Raw genomic sequence first — 22,033 nt, 5'->3', positions numbered from 1 at the left:
TTGAATAGAAAATATGCGAAAATGCTTCAAATATTCAAAAATAGTTCAAAAAATTTTGCTGGGTCAAAATTATGATAGAGAAATGATATACAAATTGTTGCATGGTCATAAGTAATTTCAAGAAATATGTCCAATTAGACAACTTTCCATGCTTTGAAATATGGCTCTTCTTGAAGCATTTCGTCGCTTACTACGCACTTCCTTGTCTTTGGGTGCCTAGGTATCCACCTATTTATATAGAATGATAAAGGGGTCCACTTTTACCACTAAACTATACCCGCTACAATGCAATTTAGACTTACTTACATATTTTATATTATATTTTTAATACTTTATATTCTAATTTTAATTATTTTATTCTAAAACTTTCTCTTCTATATGAATCGATATTATTACATTTCAATTTCTTCTTGATCCCTCCCAAGGAAAATCCCGAATGCCTTGGTCAATATCAAAAAGGAAAATTTGGGGGTATGAGTTTTGCAAAAGATGATAAAAAATTGAAACTCAAGGCAAAATCAAAACTAGATTTTTTCAAAACAAAGACTGATTTTCAAAATGTCCAATTTCCGCAATGGTAAAAATCATTCACAAATTCTGTGAAAATTTCCACAAGATATTAAAATAAAATGCTCATATTTCCACAAAGGTTTTTGAAGTATTCAATATTCTCAACTTTCATCAAGGTACTCAATATTCAAAAATCTTCAATGTCCTCAATATCTCAATAAGATCAAAATTTTTCAATTTTCCATATTTCAGAGTTCATCCACAATATTCACAATCATTCTCAAAATAGTCAATATGAACAACTTAACATGGTTAATTTTTCCACAAAATAAGATTGTCTCTCCAAAAGGATTCAATTATGTCCAAGGGCAAGCTCAGTTTTCTCAACATCTTTCACAATATCAAGATATTCAATATTTTCAATAATGATATATATCTTTAAGCATGGTCCCCCTAAACCAATGTATGTCCGTTTTGCAGTAATGTCAACATAGTTTCTGCGCACAATCAAGCTATTTCCATACACAAGAATAAGTCCACGATCATATTTATAATCCCTCACATCACAAACATAACATTTCCATAAAATTCCAAAATCATAACCATCAAGTCCAAAATCACAAATATCCAAAAATCAATTTGTTCATCCAAACACAATCCAAAAGCCAACATAATCCAAGGTGTTTATCAAAATACATAGCCAAAACCAAAACATAAAACATGTCCAGAAATTCAAATCACTAAGGCAAATATGATCAACATAATGGTGTCCAGATGGCACCAATCCAACACAAAATACTCAAGCACCCAGATCACATAAGAGGTGGCTGATGCTGATGCATCAAGAATTGCATCATATGCTGAAAATGAAACTGCTAATAGAAACACACATGATTCATGAGCTGTGTCATGTCCTGGTGAAATGAATGCAGCTCTCCTTGCTGGTATTGCTGCTCAGCTATAATTGTATCCATCTTCCTCACATGTATTGCTGCTCGGCTATGATATATCCATCTGTTCTCGTATGAGCAGCTGCTCCATGCTCAGTTCATATGGTCGTGTTTGCGCTTAGGAAGAAAAAGCAAAACAACCTGAATCAAAAACATGATTAAGAGAATAGTTGGTTGGATGACCAGAACAACTTTTCAGAGGAGAAACCCTAGAAAGAAGTGGTGCAAGCATATGGTTCAAGAGATAAATTGTGATAAGAACCAGTTCATCGCAAAAAATGAGAGGGTACAGGGGACGAAAGTGAAAGGGCGAGTGCAGCTTCAAGAGTATGCCCGTGCTTTTGCTCCGCAGCATCATTTTGTTTTGGTGAGTTTGAACAAGAAAATTGATGGATGGTGCTAGATGCAACAAGGAAAGTAGTGAAATCACTAAAAAGATACTTGCAACTCAAATCAGGCCGAAATACTTTTATGGTAGTTTAAAATTGGATGGGAACCATGTAGCAAAAATTCTGGTAAATATTGAAGAAATCAGATTTATGAGATATTAGATACGCTGAACTATAAAAACTATAACCATCTATACAAATATAATTTGTCTATAGGAACTGGAGATGGTCCCTACGCAGCAGTATGAAAAAGGGAGAGATTAGTGAAGCTCAAAGTACTTTATTAAAGGACAAAGCAGTCATTTTAGCAACTTCCTCCACGACCAACAGATGTGACCATATATTTTTCCCAAAATACAGAAAAAACCAGCCCTCACACCTCCATGGACAATGACCCTACCATGAATGTCATCAGAAATGGGGGAGGAGTTATTGTCCGAATGAAGCAATGATAATGCTAAAGATGCAGGCTCTATTGGAACTTGTAAACTCTCCGAGACTTAAAGATCACGAGCTCTATGCCCAGTCCCGATGTCCTCTCCAGAATTCTGATCATGAACAATAATCTTAGGACTAAAACCCCTTCACATCAATCCTTCAGAGAGTTGACATTGTGAGTAATTGGAGCCATCACAGATGGATAATTCCATGATGAGTGCGCGGGAATACTAAACCTATATGCTTGTGCATTTAAAGCATGAAAATTGTGATTGGAAAATACGTGGACATAGTTAATAATTGAAGAGAGATAAGATGTCATATGGAGAAAAAAGAACGGGAATCGAATATCCAAGAGGTCAGAGTTATTCATGAAGCAGATGAGCAAGCCAAACCTGAATTAATTGTGGACAAGACATGAGTGCAAGACTGGTCCTTAATCAAGCATATACCAAAGCTGTTCAATCATTGGCTGAACTGTAGCAGGAAACACAGGACGGGCTGCTTGTATGACTAAGGTTGCAGGAAGGCGAGCTGTTGTATGGAGTTATGGAAAGCAAGAAACAATCTTAAAAGGAAAAGAGGTTGCAGTTTGAGGACAATAAGCTTTTCAATGCCCTCCTTTGACAACAAAACTGCATTCTTCAATACCAACTTGTGGTTTTGGCTTTCTGGAAGGAGTTAATAATGGAGGCCATCTAATAGAAGGTGGCAAATGCTGATTGAGAAGGGAAAACAATCTTGAGCTGCTTTAAAGTGCATCTCTTTGGCAATCAGTTTGCATACAGTGCTGTCTACTTTGGTAGAGTATGATGGAGAATAGCATGACTGAAAAGTTCGAATTAGTCCCTTAGAGCCATAAGAAATTGGACGAGTCTTTGTCGCTTCCTACAAGGCACATAACTATCTAGTTGCTGGTGATCCCATGACTCATAAAGGCAAGCTGATCCCAGTGGCAGCATTGCAGTTCAAATTTCCATAATTAATTGATATTGTTCTGCAAAATTAGACTCAAGAAACATTCCATGCAAATAATTGCATTTTATTTGTGATGCTAAATATAGGAAAAAGCCATACCAATACTTGGTTCTATAGAACCATGCAACCAACTTAGGACTTGGGCATTCTCTTGTTTGACCACTGTTTTTTTTTTTTATCAAAATCAGGAAACTCCAAACCAAAATGTAAACTTCAGAGCCATTAACATATCCACATCTACGCCCCTTGGGGTTGGCTTAGGTGACATGGGTGGGTGTAACGTTCGTGGTCTTGGCCCAATTCCTAGGAGGTATTGTCTGCTTTGGTCACTAGTTTCACTGTATTGTCCTATAAAAGGCGCCTCACATAGTTGGATAGTTGGAGTCTGAACCAACCTTATAAGCCCAAGATCTCCCTAATACACATCTGATTTGGGATATTGACATGCTCTCCCATCCGATCTCTAATGCCCTCGTTAGAGTGGCCCATACCTCTGTGTAGGATCCATCCACATGGTAGTACTGCAGGGTGGCTCTGATACCAAATGCAACAGTCTCGGCCTAACTCTGGTTAGGTGTTGTCCGCTTTGGTGCCTCACATAGTTGGAGTTTGAACCAATCTTATAAGCCCAATATCTCCCTACACATTTGATGTGGGACCATGACAGCAGGCTGCGAGAACTCTCTTGGTAATAGGAGGCCTTGTGTTTGAATTCGCATGAGGACGAATCATTGACTAAAACAGACAGTGCCTCCTGTCCCCAGTTTGCTGTCACCCTTTGGGGGCAGGGGGGCAAAGGACTTGTCTAGGTGGGAGTTCTGGAGTACTAAAAAAAATCCCCTTCTTCCTCTATAAAGCAATGGATTCTTCGTTACACCTGAGACTTGACCAAGAGGAGTAATTACTGCCATTTGAGCAAACACTCATTCTTTTTGAATTTTGTCCTCTGAGATTGACATTATCACCTATGCAAAATCTGATAAAACTATTGTCTCAATTTTAAAGAAATTAAGATGAAGAAAACAGCAGAAAAGATAGTGCAAATAAGATTTGGCAGTGTGCAACCTATTGGGATTGATTGCGATCGCTCAAAAAATGCATGGCTTTTTTAGATTCAGATTACAATCTGGTCAATATCAGAGAAGAGAGAACAGCTAGAAAACCTTGAAATAGACTACAGGTTATGTGGACTGCTGTGAAAGAGCGAGAGAGTAGCGATCCAACTATAGTTTGCAATAAGGCCTGGAGACAGGAGAGGAATCACAACTAGATTCTATTGGACTGCAATTTCCAAGTTGTAACAGAGAGAGAAAGAGCTACAACTGCTTTCCTAAAGCTATTGGATTTGCCACAAAGAAAAAGAAGGTTCTGATACCATGTCTCTTAGCTGAATAAAACCATTCTATTCTATGTTCTCTTTATCGAACGAGAATGCAAAACAAAAGAATACAAGGAATGCAGAAGAACAGACTTAGAGCTAAAAGTACAGTGAAAGAAGAGCCTGAAACTATCTCAAAGTACAAATATATCCCCATAAAATAATATTTTCAACTCTCCCTACCCACAAAATTTATAGGTTGAATCATTTTGTTGAATTATAACTCAAGAAATGTGTGCATATGACAATATGAATCTGACATCAAATTAGGAGGGTTGTGTGGATTACATTAATGTGTCAAAGACAATATGCCCATGAGACAGGGACTTGAATTGTACATTTGTACTCCTAGTACAACTATCAATGCAAAAGCATATTGAATTTGTGGAAGTATTTTACAGTATTGATATATTTAGCCCACCTTCCTTCCTCTTTGGGTCCATTTTTATACCTGTGCATCTGTAATGGACATGGTACCCTATATTTCTCTTGATATTTCACAACAAAATTATATTTCTTGTATTTATTGCTATTTTTCTTTTGAGCCTTTCAGGGACGTTTAAGCTGACACTTCAGTTTACAGAGGATTATCCAAACAAGCCACCAACAGTGCGATTTGTTTCTCGGATGTTCCATCCAAACAGTAAGTTTTGTTAACCTTTTCTTTCAATTACAAAAAACTTATTGTCTAAGGACCACAATCTATATTTGTTGACAATGTACATAGTTAGCAATATTATGTAAATTGGAAGACCTAACCACGGCAGAAGGTATACCCCTTTATTTATAATTTACAATAAATGCCCTGTCAACCATAATGACCACAATAACCATAATTAACCTCACTAACTGGACTCACTAACATGGGTAATAATATTAAATAACTAATGACAGTCTCCCTAAAGCTGCAGCGTAGATATCATATGCTCCTAGCTTGTTACAAATTGATTTAACTTGGGCACCCCTTAAAGCTTTAGTGAACAAATCAGCAAGTTGGCTTTTGGACTAAACATGAGTGGTTTCACTAAGCTTCTACACAAGTTTCTTTGGGACAATAAACTTCAACATGCTTCATTTCCTCACTAACTCTTTAGTTATCACACATCAACTTCGGCGGAGACTTCCGAAACCAAAGTTCTTCAACATGTTCTTCTGTCAAATCAATTCACATGTGTGTATGTTGGGTCACAGCAATTTGTTTCTTGCTCCTCCAATACTAGGTTACAATACTTGGTTGTGAACCCAGTCCAATATGCATTCATATAACTGTGAACATGAGTGTGATCCTGATCCTGATAAAAGAGGCCTTTTTTGGTGCACCGAGGTATCACAAGATACAAATGATAACATTCTCGTGTCTTGTTTGGGGAGAATCTAGGAACAGGCTCATAACACTTGTTGCAAAAGATATATCTGCTCGTATGATTGTAAGGTAGTTTAAGTACCCCACAAGTCTCTAACTTTCTCTAAGGCCAGCCAACAAAGTAACAAATCATCCTCATTTGGTAATATAGTTTGCTGTTAGGATCCACTGGTCCTAACATAGCCCGTGACAAGATGGTCCCTATACAAAATCTGGGTACTTCTATACCCAAGAATATTTTAACGGAGCCAAATATTTGGTTTGGAAATTTGTCTGGAGAAACCACTTAAAAGTTTGAATACCCTGATTATTTGTTATTACAATGTCATCTATGTACACAATCAGCAAAATCCTACCAACGACAGAATGGTGATAGAATACAGAGTGATATGATCTACCGCAGTTGGTTAAAGGTTGAACTCAAGCACAATCACACTGAATGTACCAAACTATTATATGAGAGATTGCTTCTCTAATACTATAAAGGAGATTCTCCTCGTGGTGTCTTTTCTTATAAATTGCTAATCTATTTTTATTTTAATTTATTCTCGTTTATTTTGAAAGACTTAATAATAAGGGCATAAATATATATATAAAAAAACCCCGCATGTAAGTATGTAACTAACAACCTGCGTTCTGCAAAAAAACTGCCAACTTGCGGTTGATATCTCTTCTCTGAAACAACCACAACTGCAGTCTATCTCCATCTATGTGTTTAAAAATATTCCATTCATAAAATTTAAATTGTCCAAACTCAGGTTTCATTTTGATTGCGAAATGCATGAGCATCTTCTAATATTCTGATTTTTCCTTCAAATCTGTGGTTTTATTTGCTTTCTGCTTACAGGTTGTCATTGAGTTGGGCTTTATTTTTTGTCTTTTTAATAGTAGTGGCTGCTTTGAGTTTGGTAGGCAATCAACATGGGAAATGGGACTTCAAAAACCTATTAACATTTACTTTACAAAGATGGTTTTCATTTTCTGCTTTTTGTGTCTTCAAATTTGGAAGAGCTGAGCACTGGCAGAGTGGAGATTTGCTAAAATAAATTTTTTTGCCTAAAGATTTTGTCACTGCTCAACAGAGTTATCTTTTAAGCAGCCATGATGAAGTATTTTAATTTGAATTGGGTATTATTTCCTCTTTAGAAGAACAAACAAAAGAGCTGCAACAGAAGCTATGGTTGGATCAGCATGCTTCTTCAGAGAGAGAGAGAGAGACTTAAGTAGTAGAGGACTGGGGGACTTCATTTCTTGAAGGGCAGAAGCAAACTTTCCAGAAGTTTCCTCCCATTCAAAAGCTATTATGTTATATCATACTTTACTGAAGAATGCTTTAGCATTCACAAAAATATATTATATTATTACTACTAGCCGTGGGCATGCGCGATGCTTGTGCTTTGTGATTTTTGAGTGATAATTGTTACAAAATAAAAATTAATAAATAATTAATCTTTTAAAAATAATAAATAAATATATTTTTTTAAAAAATAATAAATATATATTAAAAAAGTATCATTTAGGGTAGTTATGAGTGGTTTTTGGGATTTTTTTTGGAATTTTTATAGGCAATTATTGGGACATTTTTTAAATATTCATGGGTAGTTATAGGGGTATTTTTGAAATAATTTATGGGTGGTTATTGGGCATTTTGGGGATGTTAAAAACTAGACCAAGAAAGGTAGAATCCCCTTTCTAATAGTAGAGATATATTAGTCTAACAGATGTAGAATAGCAAGGATTCTATATTATATTAGGTGATTGGTTATGATTTTGTAATTGAATATTCATATATTATTTATAGATTCTATGTTATATTTGGAAACAAAATGTCAATTTGGAGGTTAGGAATTCTGTTATTAATAGTAGAGAAGTAAAGACATTCAATGCATATCTAATTTGAACAATCTATTTTTGGTTAAATTATAGGGGAAATTCTCAATTACTAAGAACACATTCATCGCGTAGTAAAAAAAGAAAAATCATCTACATTGCTATTTTTTACAGTTTCAAAACCTTGGAATTGCATGAAACCCATACTATTTTATGCACTCTCTCCAGCTGGAGTTTATGATTATGATTGTTGACCGATTTAGTGACAATTTTATTTTTTTGTAGAATTTTTCTGTTGAGCCAAATGGACACTTTTTAAGGGGTGGATTTGATGTTAGTTTACAGGGATTAAATCTTATTTCCCCCATATGTTCATGGGTTGGATTTGAATGAGGTGGGAGTAATAAAATATAAAATTGAATGTCAAAAACATTAAAAAAAATCAAGTGACAAAGGGTTAATGATCCAAATAAGGTAAATGTTGTCTTAAGGAGGGTGAGGATGAGGGTGAGAAATGATTGCCTACGATCTAATTAATAAAAAAAATAATTGGTGAAGACAGATCATAGACAATACAATGTCAACAATGTGGGGACGACATGGAGCATGATCTAGAATTGAAACTCTTCCATTACAAATAGAAGGATATTATTGAGGTGCTATACAATTTTTCAAATTTCAGTAGGCATTTTGCCTTAAAAGATAACTTAAGGTTTTATCATTATAAATTAGTTTAGTTGATGGTGATTCATGAATGGAAACATGTTACTCATAAATTGATTTGCTTGGTATGTTGTGCAAATCTCAAATCCTTAGTTTGGATTGAAGGTTCTCCAAGTTTAATATAAATTTCCTAAAAGAGGAAGGTGGTAATTACTTGCAACATTATTGGATACTGATGATCTGATGTGAACTATCTTCCAATTACCTATTTTAAGATAATTATTTATTTAAAAATTGATTAAAAATCAAGTAGGGAAGGTAAATCGAAAGCTGAGAGCATAAATTTTTTTAGTTTAACAATTTAAAAAAATTATAATTTAAAAAAAAATAAAATTAAACTTTTAAAAGAAATAATAAAAAATTACATAAGCATACTTCATTTTTTGCTGTTTATATTTACTCATTTATTTTTGCTTACAACTAGAATTATATTTTACAAATCATTTATAAATTCAAAATCTTTTTCATGGTATATATTAATCTTATTTCATTTACTATTAATTATATTTAATAATTTTAAAAAATCATAAAATAAAATATTTAAGACAACTTTAGATTATGTTTTAAAATGGTTAATTATTGATTAATCTGATACTATGATTTTTAAAATTGTTGCTGTAGCTCATTTTCATGATTCCATATATAAATATATGAATAACTATTTTTTAAAATTTTGCATATTATTCTATACACAACTTTTACAAATTGTTGGCCATTGCCACCAAAAGCAGTGGAGCACGCACGTCGTGTGTACCCACATCTAGTAAATATACAGATTTCCTTAGACAAAACACCAATGCTGACTCCCCCATGAGCAACAAATCCACTTAGTGAATGCTAGGTAAATCAAATTGAGTCTATCTCAAAACTAAAGGTACAAAAATATGAAATAACTTTGAATGGTTCTTATTAAATAAAGCCAAGTCATCCTTGTGTAGTCATCTACAATACAGAAATCCAACTTTGACACAACCCGACTAGGACTCGAAACATCATAATAGACTAATGTGAAAGGGCAATAATGACATTGACACAAGAAGCAAACCGAACTTGATGATTCTTTCCCACTGACAAGACTGACACTCAAAGTAAGAACCAACTGTTTTGACTTTTCCATTGAAGGAGGTTCAAGGCGACAATGGAATTGAAGTGGTGTATTATTAGTAGAACAAGAAGTAGATGGAGATAGCGACTCAAAGTAGTGAAATCCACTAGGCTTTGTCCTTCGCCTACCATCTTCTTTGTCTTTAAATCCTAAATGATGAAAGAGTGAGGGAGTAGGATTTACTGTCTCTTAATGATAATATTGGATCCATGAGCAAGGTTAACTTGAGGTAAATTTTAAGGATGTTTTGGAGTTTGGAAAAGAAATTGGTTATAATTTATACTTGTTGTATGTTCAGTAGTCCCTGAATCTATAACCCAAACTAGTGGGAGAAATACTGGATGACTGGCAAGCTATAGAGTTATCTTAGCACAATTGGAAGAGAAGCTTGCTGGGATGCTTGATACTACGGGAACTTATTAACTCTGAAACAAATACCCCTATTTGCTGAATAGGGAGGAATGGGATTAGTGATGGCTGCATTGGTGATGTCTAGGGGTTTGTTGTAACACTGATCAATTGTATGACGTCCTTGTCAACAATGAGTACACTTGCATGTGTTGTTGGAGTTTTTGGGGGGGGGGGGGTACTTGGTTGGAAATGAGAATTGCCTTGTGTAATAAAGGCAATCTTCTTGGAGCAAGAGATTTGAAACACTGGAACTAGGGGCTGAGGAATGGATGCTGGAGGAAGCACAAAGAATCCGTGAATAAACATCAGCAGGATTGCAGCTCTGTACTACAAAAGATTTGAGACCTGAATTTTTTTTGATAAAAAAGATGTATTAGAGAGGGAAGTTACAACGACAGGGGACAAGAAGTCCACCCAAAGAAAAAAAATTAAAGATAAAATTTAAAAAAGAAATTTAAAATCCAAAATGAAAAATAAAAATAAAAATAAAAATAAAATAATTTAAACAATAATAAATCAACCAAGGAATGTCATCTGCTCCCTCTATTTTCTCATCTCATGAATATTGGCTGATATCTGTTGTACAAACCTCGTGGATGTGCTTAATCTTGGCAAGTGCTTTGTGATACTCCCTTGTTTTGTTGTAACTGAAAGTACTCTGAGGAGAGTTTATAATCAACACATCTTCTTGAATCCATACTTCTTTTCATTTGTCTTCATGGGACCATTTTTTGAAACAAGTTTCAGAAATAGGTCTTGACAGCCTTAGACCACTCTGCACATAATTCTTTCCATCCAACTTATCAGTTGTAATAACAAAGGAGGAAACATACTTTTGGGATTCGTGGACTCTGTCCCAATACGACAACCTAAGCCACCAGAACAAATCACAAAAACAAAATGAGCAAGATAAACAACTGAATGAATCACAAACACAGCAACATGACACTGTTTTAGGCCCAGTTGAACCAGTTAACAGTGACAAACAGCTGCTGACAGTACCACAAAATCATTCCTAGAGTGGTGTGCATGAAAAACTAAAAGGTGGGATCTTTGGATAAAAATCCATCACAAAAACTCTATAATGTGATTTATAGAGGAATGCCAACAGTATGGGACTAGTTCAGGCCAAAAGCAAGGCTGTATAGAGTGTGTGGAGTTGGTGGTTGGCACTGCCTACCTTTTGATTAGCACATGAGGGTGCATGATGGAGGCCCCAACAATGGGATTTCAGGTTTTAGCAGATTGGCAATGTCTGAGGGTGGGTATGATGGTGGTTTTGCAAGATCTGAAGGGGTTTTTGGTGTTCCTGACCTGGCAATTTTGTCTAGGAAATTTCCAGCTACTGCTGTGTCTTCCAGTGGCTGCTGGCTTGTTTTAAGGCCTAGAGTAGTACTAGCTGTTCTCCTATGATGGTAGACTTGTAGAAGATTTAAGGTTTTAGGGCTTGGTTTGACGGTGGCTGCCACACTTAGTGTTTAGGTCTAGGGACAATGCTCTGTTACCATGTTAACGATATTGTGTAAGAGGAGGACCTAACCATAGAAATATATTTCCCCTTATTTATAATATATGTGAAGTACTCCATAATTGATATCGTGTTATAATTGATATTATAGAAATATATTTCCTCTCATTTATAATATATGTGAAGTACTCCATAATTTATAATGCTCTGTTACCATGTTAACGATATCGTGTAAGGGGAAGACCTAATCATAGAAATATATTTCCCCTTATTTATAACATATGTGAAGTACTCCATAATTGATAATACCCTCGCTAAAGTTACTAACTTAGGTAAATAATTCTAAATAATCAGAGTAACAATTGTCATTGTCGAGGCTCCAGAAAAAGGTGCCGGGGTTCTGCGTTAAGGTTTCAACTCTCATATATTGTGGTTTGGGGTCTAAATTTCTTGCCCCTAGCTTTACTTTATGTTTGATGGAAGCACATTTTATATCTGAAAGGAAGATAATTCTTTCTAAATAAAATTCCTGTTGCTTTTTTGAACTAAAATTCTAATGGAGCTGCAATTCTTTCTAATGGACTAATAGAACTGTAGAAGAATAATTTAAAACTATTTATCCCACGTTTCAAGGAATTTTGGCTGGATGTCATAGAAGTAGGGGTGCAGTTCTTCTTCTTGCCATCATTTTGGTATTGACTTCAAAGTATCACATATACCAACTCATTTTTGTTTGCTGTTTGCCCGTTTATGCACATATATATATATTGTTATTTATATTAATTATTGTTGATATTTTCTACCTGTGTTCATGCATTTTGTTAGATTACCACTTTACCTAAAAGCTTAAGCTATTAGGTTGTGGGCCAACAATGTATATCAAGCTTTAACACTCCCCTGCGCATGCAGCCCGACTACACGTGGAGAGATAAAGACACAATAATATCACCCATTATAGGGAATATAATAATTTTTTAAATACCACACAATAAATGCGGACAACAAGACTAGAACCCAGGACCTCTCGGTAATCAGCTCTGATACCATGTTAGATTACCAATTTACCTAAAAGCTTAAGCTATTAGGTTGTGGGCCAACAATGTATATCAAGCTTTAACACATTTTTCCATTTTTGCTATTCATTCGGCCATGATTTCTCAAAGGTAGAGTGTAAATTGTTAATTTAATTTTATAGGGAAATGTTACTGATAAGTTATGGAGTTGGCAACTGTGGATGTCTTGGAAAATTGAAACTCTCTCTCTCTCTCTCTCTCTCTCTCTCTCTCTCTCTGATAGCAAAAGAAAATTTCATCAATAGGAAAACAATTTACACGAGGGAGAATGAGACATCTCCAAAAAAAGATCTAGACCAAACCAGAAAAAAACAAGAAAATGACAAAAAGAGAAAAGATCAACAAGCCAGCATGTTCCTCCAATCTCTTTGTAACTTCTGGAAACTAATAGGGCATCCCCAGGCCACAAGGTTCCCCACTTTGCGAGGGTAGGGGGGAGGGTCATCACAGTGTACCAGCTTTACCCCTGCTTTTATGCGGAGAGGCTGTTTTCTTGGACTCGAACCTTTGATCGATTGTTTGCAAAGGTGCAACCTCACCATTGATTCAAGGTCCACCCTCTACTCTTGGAAACTAATCCCTATGAAAAATATAAAGCCAACGCACCACAGTGAGACCAAGTACTAAATTTTATCCCAAACCAGCACCCAATTTAATTTCTTCCCAGAGAATATCTGTGCGTTACGCACCAGCCATATCCCCCATAAAACTGCAAATATGCCACAAATAAAGCTGCCCAATCCTTCTTCCAAAACCTGTGAAAGAAATGGCTAACAAGTCTTCCACCGAAGGGCATACCCAGCTTTCTCATGTAATACTTAAAAAGTTCATTCCAAATCCTCCGAGCAAATTCAGTGCAAAAGAAGATGAGAATCTGTTTTTTAGTTCTTGTAAATTCTCTCTCTCTCTTTGTCTCTCTCTCTCTCTCTCTCTCTCTCTCTCTCTCCCATGCAATTCTGCAACCGTTCATGGTTTTTGGTCTGGAATTTTCATTTGATCAATTTGAGGGAGAGCTCTAAAGAACAAAGTAATATTTTAGTGGTGCACTATTGTTAGGTAATATATTTTACATTAAATGTAATGTTGTCCAATAGATAGGAGATCTGTATGGTTTTAATAGATTAGAATTTATTAATTATTTTAACAATTTTTTTTGACAATTATCCTTGTACTTTCCATAAACCAAACTTGGCCAAATGCTAATGCAATTCCATATTCTACTCTCTTACAAAAATCAGATATCATTAAGCTAAAACTAAAGAGAACAGCATATGTGAAATTGATCTCCTCGGTTTTGTGACTTGAGGCTGGATCCGATTAATTTCTTTGTGATCAATATCTCATTACGGCATCAATTCTTTGTATATTTTTCAATGGCACTGCAAAAGTTGTGAACTGTGTGCCAAATGTCATATGGTTTTCTTCAGCTTGATGCTGGATACGGTTGTGCTCAATACTTCTTGCATGACTGCTGTCCCTTGTGTTTGACGAATTAGTCATTTTCAGCCATCTCATGCAAACCTGTACAAATCAAGAATGATTTATAATTTTTTTTTTAAAATTTAAATTTATTCATTTTTATGAAGAATGCAAGTCTGCATTGAGGTATCCTCATTCTAATATTCTGTTTGTCCATATCTCACCAGTTTATGCAGATGGAAGTATATGTTTAGATATTCTACAGAACCAGTGGAGTCCCATATATGATGTGGCTGCTATACTTACATCTATCCAGGTATTGTTGTTGTCTTCTTTATCACATGATCATATTGTTATATGGCATTAAAACTGCCTTAAGGCTTTAGTAGAAGGTGAAGAGAAGCTGTTCTACATTCTTGGTTAGTGCTGATTACACATCTGCATGATCAAACTTTTGAGACCAACCATAAAGAACATACTCCTAATGCAAGTCTGAGTAGAAATGACCAACTATCAAACACGAAGCCAAACAAGAAGAAGAAAACAAAAACCAGTGCTATGCTGTCATGCCCAAATAATTTGTTTACCATTTAAAAAATTATTATGAGCAACATTACAGTAGTAATATTGATTCATCTGCTTATGCATCATGTTCTTTAAAAAAGAATAATGGAAAAGAAGACATTAAGACAGTCTTTTGAGTTGGAAAGAAGCATTTATTCTTTGTTGCATGGTTAGGCCCTTTGAGCATTAACATTTTTGTTTAAATATTGTCTAGGTAAGTATTGACACATGATGATGATATAGGTAGCATTAATGCAGGATTTGGTTTCGATAAAAGGAATTATCTGCTGCAACATTAATCGCAGCGTCATCCAATCATGATGCCACAATAATAATGATTGATTTTTGAACAGCATCATCCAATCATGGTGCCACCTTAATAATGATTGATTTTTTTTTTCTTTTGAGGAACAAGTATCCATCTTTGTGGATCTTGGCACTTCTCTTTTTTCTTAGCTTGAAAGTATCAGTGTTGGTCTTAGACACTTGTTCTCTGTTTTTATGTCCAACTGCAACATATATTATTTCTTTTGCTGGGCAAATAGAAACAGAAGAAAAAGAGCAGTCTGCAAGGGAACCTGTCTCTGTTGTCAGGACTGAAGCAGGGAGGGAATGAACAGGATAGCTCCTTAAGTCTTCCACTTTTGGTGCTGCTAACCCTACAGGGCCTGCCACTTGAAAGCAGTTCTCCTGTTTAATAGAGAAACTTTCAGAGTTGGTCTTGGCCGATAAAAAACAAAGCTTGGTCCACGACGGTTATACCAAAGATTGGAAATGCCTAAATCTTCTATAAGTTTTGATATGGATCCTATATTAGGAATAAGTTTGATTGATACTACAAAAAAAAAAAAATAATAATAATTGATGAGCAAAGGGAACCAGTTGGAAGGTCAATTTCAAAGGGAAACCCGCTACATTTGGCAAAGATGCATGTCAGGAATGACTGAATAGGTCAAATATCCCTCCTTCCCAACTGCATAATGGAGTTTTGCATGTTGAACTGGGCATTATTCCTGAGTAGTCTTACATTTAAAGGAATGGAAGAGAAGGGTGGCTTGTATATTTGGGGATGGCTCAAAACCTAATGGCTTAAGCTTTTAGGTTAATTTGTTGCCCCCAATCTATATATTAGTCAACGTTCAAGAACTCCCTAGCATGGTAAGTGGCATAAGAGCCATTGGCCTGAGTTGGGCAAGGAGTTATCATGCATGCATGTGTGCAGCTTCACAATGCTGTCCACCTTGGAGTTGGTTATGCTGATGTTGTGGGAGAGATGTGGTAAATCTTATGGACCATTTAAAGCACTTTGGGACAGTTTAAAATATGTTTCATGGAATCAAACATATTCTAGAAAAAGGTTATTTTTTTGTATGATACAAACTAGTGGGCCAAATTGAGTCCAAAAGGCCCAAGATAAGGTTCAAGGGGGTTGTAATGTTTTGAGAAGATGGATTGACAATGCTGTGATTTTGCTGAAAGAATGAAAAGGGAGGAAGGGAGCATCAAAAAGGCCAAATTTTTTTCCAGCTTTTCAGTTTTTTTATTTTTCTTTAAAATACAAAAATAAGAAGTATTAAAGATTTTTTTTTCTTTAGAATAGAAAAAGAAGAAGTATCATTAAAGGTGAAAGAATGTACAAAAAGGAGCATAAAAAGCCCATCTAAGAAGGGGAAAAAAATAGAATAAAAATTACAATCAAAACAATACAGCCTTCCAGTCATGTTGTAAATTCTAAGAACACACACTCTTAAAGCACCCTGCTGCAAAAGCCAAGACATCTTCTTCCCCACTTCACATCTCGGGGGGCATCGTTCTTATAGAGAGAAATGCGCTTTCTGAAGTGGCTGGGGAGAGGAAATGTTTTTTTTTTTTTTTAGGGTACTCCTGGGAATAGATCCAATGGACCCGTAATCGCAACGACCCAATTGCAAGAGCGGAACTCTACCAATTGAGCTATATCCGGTGAGTAACGCATAAGAACTTGCCCTTGGGAGGGGAAAACAACTGGAAATGGCTGCTAATACCTCGTGTAGGCTGAGGAGCAAAAGGAGGAATCCGCCCGAGGAAAAGGGCTTGCGCTTGATTAGCTAGATGGTGAGGCAATGACTTACCAAGGCGATGATCACTAGTTGGTTTGAGAGGATGATCAGCCACACTAGGACTGAGACAAGGCCAGACTCCTACAGGAGGCAGCAGTGGGTAATTTTCCACAATGGGTGAAAGCCTGATGGAGCAATGTCGTGTGGAGGTAGAAGGCCCACGGGTCGTGAACTTCTTTTCTCGGAGAAGAAGCAATGACGTATCTAGGGAATAAGCATCGGCTAACTGTGTGCCAGCAGCCACGATAATACAGAGGATGCAAACGTTATCCCTACATACATTGTTTTCCAATCAAATGCCCCAAAACAGAAAAAATCCCTCGTCTCCTCGAAGAAAAACCATCTCTACTTCTACCAAACCCCTTAAAGGAAATAGCCAACAAATCCTCCACTGAATGTGGACAAACGTGACTCCCCCCAAAAATGCCAAACAGCATATTCCAAGCCTTCCGTGGAAAGAAGAGCGGAGAAAGAGATGAGAAACAGATTCTGGACAGTTGAAACAAAGAGAGCACACATCTGGACATGAAGTCGTAGAAGGCTTCTATTCTGCATCAGTTATGGGTGTTAATTCAATTTAAGAGTAACCAACCAAATAAAAGCCATGACCAACCAAATAAGAGCCTTAATCCTTGAACAGATTTTGGCTTTCCAAATACTGCCATGAAGCTCAAAGCGCATGTATACCTGAATAATCAGTTTTACAATAAATATTCCACAAAGAATGTAGAGTCCACAACCAAGTGTCCTTCCTTTTGGGAGGATGAAAAGCCTCATGCAAACTCAACAGGGCTGAGAGTTCCTCCACCCTGATTAAGTGACGTATGAAAATGAAACCCCAACAAAAGTTGTCCCCATTACTAGTAAAAAACATGAAATAACAATGAGGGAAGGAGACCATGAGGAAAAGAAAAGAAATGAAAATTGCAGAATCACTCATCCAAATGTATTCGCCCCCCCAAAAAAAAAAAAGAATTTAGTAAGAGGGATAAGTAGTGAATGAAATTGTGAAATGCACTTCTTAGGACCGTCATGCATACTAAAGTTATTCTTAATTACTTTGTGCCGAAGGGAATTCTCCTCTTAGGGAAACCACCTGTGCCAGTTACCATCAGACCTGTGTTTTAAGACACCAATTTTCTAAGACCCAAATCCCCCTCTTCAATAGACCTACCAACCACCTATCAACTAACTAAATGATACTTCTTTTCCTCAACCCTAGACTAAAGGAGATAACTTGCAACTGTCAGTACTCTCCCAATTTTCCTGTTTTCCAGCTTTTAAAATTAAAGTTTCTGAAATTTTGGCTGAAATATCCCAAAATTTTAGATTGCAGACCAAAAAATTTGAAAAAGGGAAAAAAGTATAAAGAAAGAAGTCGGAAGCTGTTTTCATGTTAATCGCTCCTGAAATCTGAAATTTGACTTCATGGTCCTTGTTGAAGCGTCCGTCCTAATTGGGCTATGATATTTAGCATAGTCCATGCCAATTTTACTACAAAGTCCTTGTTCAAATCTCTCATATGTTTGGGGTGAAGGCCACCAAAATATCTTGTCACACATATCAAGCCTAAAGATCTTGTGCCTAAAATCATGGGATTTGTTTTCTTTGAATCCCCACCAAGATCTTTTGAACAATTGAGTTCTGAGGTTCTAACAAAAGCTTGACATGAGCTACCAACTTAATTCGTGTACTTATTATAGATCAAGATACTTGGATTTCTAGCTACATCATATTTTAAATTACATACCATATGGCTTAGCTATAATGCCTATAATGGTATATTTAATACCAATATCATTTTAAAATCATAGAATTGTTGGCAACTTCATACATGGAAGATATTATTTATACTAAATTTTTTGTTAGGTGGAGAGAGTATATTTAAAAATTTACACACATATATATATTTAAATATTTTCCAATTTTTTCTATTTGTTGGGGATGTAAATATGGTAGAACTGGGATAGTAGGCCTACTACCTGTGTAAATGTGAAAATTTTGAAGTTATTCTATGCGAAAAGTTTTAATTATTAAAAACAAAAGTACTAGTGTTGGTTATTGACATTAAAAATGGAAGAGAATGGATGACATAGAACTATGTAAAGAATTGGGTGGTGAAATGTAAAGAGAGAATGTAATATTAAAGATAAAATGATAAAATGATAAAAGAAGGCGGCTAGGCAATAGGAGATAATGGAAAGAAGCATGCTTTGGAATTAGATGGCTTGTTTTATTAAAGATATGTCAAAAGAGGTTTTAAGTGAATCTAGAGGAAGATGCATGACCAAGAAAGAGAGTTGGTGCTGGGATGAAGGTGTCCAAAAAGCAATTATGAAAAAAAGAATGTCGTTTAAGATATAACAACAATTTAGAAATACAAGAAAGTTTGAAAAATGCAAGGAGGTATGAAAAGGTGCAAAAAAGGCTGTTGGCTGGCTAAACTTAAGGCATATAATAATCTACATGTTGGACTAGGTGGTACTAATGAAGGAGAAAAAGACATCTAAAGATGCTAGTGTTAGGGAAATAAAAATTAGAGATCCAAGTAACATCAAGTGTATACAAATAAGGACAACCATGTTATGGTTAAATGAGAATATGTACGGCTTAGATGGTTTGGACAGTTGAAATATAGGCTTAGCAGTGCACCTGTGAGGAGCGAGTGAATTATTGTTTCTCCATGAAAGGGGTAGGGGCAGACCTAAAATAACTTGAAATAAGGTAGTGAGGAAGGATTTAGTAGCTCTTAATCTAGTACAGAAAAATGCTCTCTTGATTGGGTGAATTGGCGAAAAAGGATTCATGTAGCTGTCCAAACCTAGTGGGACTTAAGGCTTGTTGTTGTTGTTATTGTTTTAAAGAAAGATGGAAAACTTATTTTAATAAGCTATTTAATTAAAAATCAAATACAAGGCTTAAACTTATAATTGGAAAAAGAGAAAAAGGCTAAAAATTTGAGATTTATCCACACAATTAGTGGAAATGAACTTAGATAGGCAGTATATTTTAGAACATTTGGGGTCCTGTGCTGTTTAGATTTGAGAACATGTGGTTGACACACTCTTTGCAAGAGAGAGTGAGGATTTTAAATCATTGAAAAAATTGAAGTAAGTGAAGATGAAGCTAAAGCAATGGAATCAAAATCTTTTTGGAATGTTAAAGAGGCTAAGAGTAAATAACATCTTTGGGGAAATTGTTGGTCTGGATAGGCTGGAAGACTGCGATTTGTTGGATGTGGAGGGCAGGCTGAGAAGGGCTAGGCTTAGTAACATTATGGTGGCGTTGTTATTAAGGGATGATATAAGCTGGGACAAGAAAACAAGGGTGAAGTGAGCCACAGCTGCAACATGGGGTTATTTCACTAAGTGGCCAATGGGAGGAGGAGGAAGAATCATTAAGGATCTGGAATTAGATTCTGGGTCTAGGATTAGGGAACATCTGCAGATTGGGGTGGAGATTATGAATTTTGATGAGCACCTATTTGCTGAGGATTGTCCAAGTAGATTGGGGCTGGAGGGCTTTGATTGCAGTCCCATTGATACTACCTCAGCTCAGTGGCTTGAGAGGCCTTTTGAAGTTGAAGCTAGTAAAAACCCTCAGCCTGGACAGTTTCATGATGGCCTTTTTTTAAGGAAAATTGGGAGATGTTGCGAGAGTATATTATGAGGTATTTTAAGGGAGCTCCATAGAAATTGGATGTTGGTTAGGTGTGAACTCAACTTTCTTACCCTCATCCTGTAGAAGGAGAGATCTTTGAAGGTGACGGATTTCATGCTATTTCTAGCCCTTAAAATATTTTGTCTAAATTCTTATCTAAGCGGCTAAGAGGGTTTGAGAGAGACAACGACTACAACTTAGCCTGTTTTCATTAAAGATAGATGGATCTTGGATGCAGTTTTGGTGGACAATGAGGTGGTAGAGGTTTTCAAGAGGAGGGGTAGGAGGGGACTTCTCTTCAAGTTGGAATTATAGAAGGCTTATAATATAGTGAAATGGGGCTTTCAAATTATGTGATGTGTATGAAATGATTTGGGGAACTGTGGAGGAGATGGATAAGACAGTGCTTGAGCTCGACCAATATTTGTGTTATTGTCAATGGGCAGTCTAGAGAGTGGTTTAGAGTTTCTTGAGGGCTTAGGCAAAGGGACCTGCATTCTTTGTTTTTTGTTCACTCTTGTCACATACATCCTGAGTAGGATGCTCTTACATGCACAGGATCCTGGGTGATTGGGGACTACCTATTATCAAGGAGCACACTTTGATCTTTCTCCGGGACAATGTTGAAAAATTTCTAAAGGCTCTTATTTTGTTAAAAATCTTTAAAATGATTTTAGGATTAAATGTCAACTTTCAAAGTGGAGTGAGGTGGCCGGGGGGGGGGGGGGGGTTGCGGGCATCAGTGCAGGAAGTAGGTATTTGGAGGGGTTTAAGGCCATGGCGAGTTGTGCTGTTGTGGGCTGGCTACCGTCCTATCTAGACCCCCCCTTTTAGAGAAAATCCTAATTCCATGACCTTTTGGGATCTTGCAATCGGGAGGATAGGTAGGAGGCTGTGGGGGTGGAAAAGGGGCTACTTTTCTTCAGGGGGTTGTACCACCCTCTATATTGCTGCCATCCTATCTACTTTTAATCTTTTGTCAGGGTGCCCTAGTGTGCGACTGAGATTCTTGAGAGGATGATGCATGACCTTGGTTGGGTTCTAGGGAGAATAGGAGAGATCGTCTTGTTAGTTGGGAGGTTGTTAGTAGATCCAAATGCCCACCGGGGGGTGGGCGGGTCTTTGTTGTTGAGGCTCCCCTTAGAGGTAAAATCCTTGGACCTTATGGCACTAGGTGATTAAAAGCAAGTATGATTTGCATCAGAATGGGTGGGATTCTAAAGCAAATGGTTTTGTTTCTCATTTTAGCCCCTGGAAAGTTTGTGTCTTAGATTGCTAATCTTTTCTTTCCCCTCACCTGTTTCAAAGTGGGCAATGACAATAGGTTTCATTTCTAGGAGGATCCTTGGGTGGAGGGCGTTTGTTGGAGTCAGTGGTGCCTGGCTTCTTTAAACTTTCTTCCCTGCACAATGCACCTATCAATGCCTATTTTTCTTCTTTTTTAGTTGGGCAAGGGGGGGTGTTTCCTTCTTGGGATTTCCACTTTTTTGGGAATCTCAATGAAAGAGAGGCTGTTGAGCTTACTACTTTACCCAACATGTTGAATCATTTTGTTCCGTCTAGGAGGGGAGATGCAAGAGTGTGGAAGTGTGATCTTTCAAGTCTTTTTTCCAACAAATATTTTTTCTACACCTCTAATCTTCCACACCCAGTTTTTATCCTTGGAGCCACACTG

At 36.5% G+C, this 22,033-nt stretch overlaps 1 protein-coding gene across 2 annotated transcripts in view; it reads left to right on the top strand.

The window, feature by feature from the left end:
• The window catches only part of LOC131164021 (ubiquitin-conjugating enzyme E2 2-like), a 28,492-nt gene that overhangs the window by 3,536 nt on the left and 2,923 nt on the right, over window positions 1–22,033 (top strand). For both annotated transcript variants that reach the window (XM_058120925.1, XM_058120933.1), the window contains exons 4-5: window positions 5,197–5,286; window positions 14,263–14,351. In XM_058120925.1, the coding sequence (XP_057976908.1) occupies window positions 5,197–5,286; window positions 14,263–14,351 (179 nt within the window). The remainder of the gene's footprint in view (window positions 1–5,196; window positions 5,287–14,262; window positions 14,352–22,033) is intronic.

Source organism: Malania oleifera, chromosome 1 (assembly GCF_029873635.1).
Source record: "Malania oleifera isolate guangnan ecotype guangnan chromosome 1, ASM2987363v1, whole genome shotgun sequence".
Classification (NCBI taxonomy): Eukaryota; Viridiplantae; Streptophyta; class Magnoliopsida; order Santalales; family Ximeniaceae; genus Malania; species Malania oleifera.
Note: the sequence above shows the minus strand (reverse complement) of the source record. Positions and strands in the feature narration are given on the sequence as shown.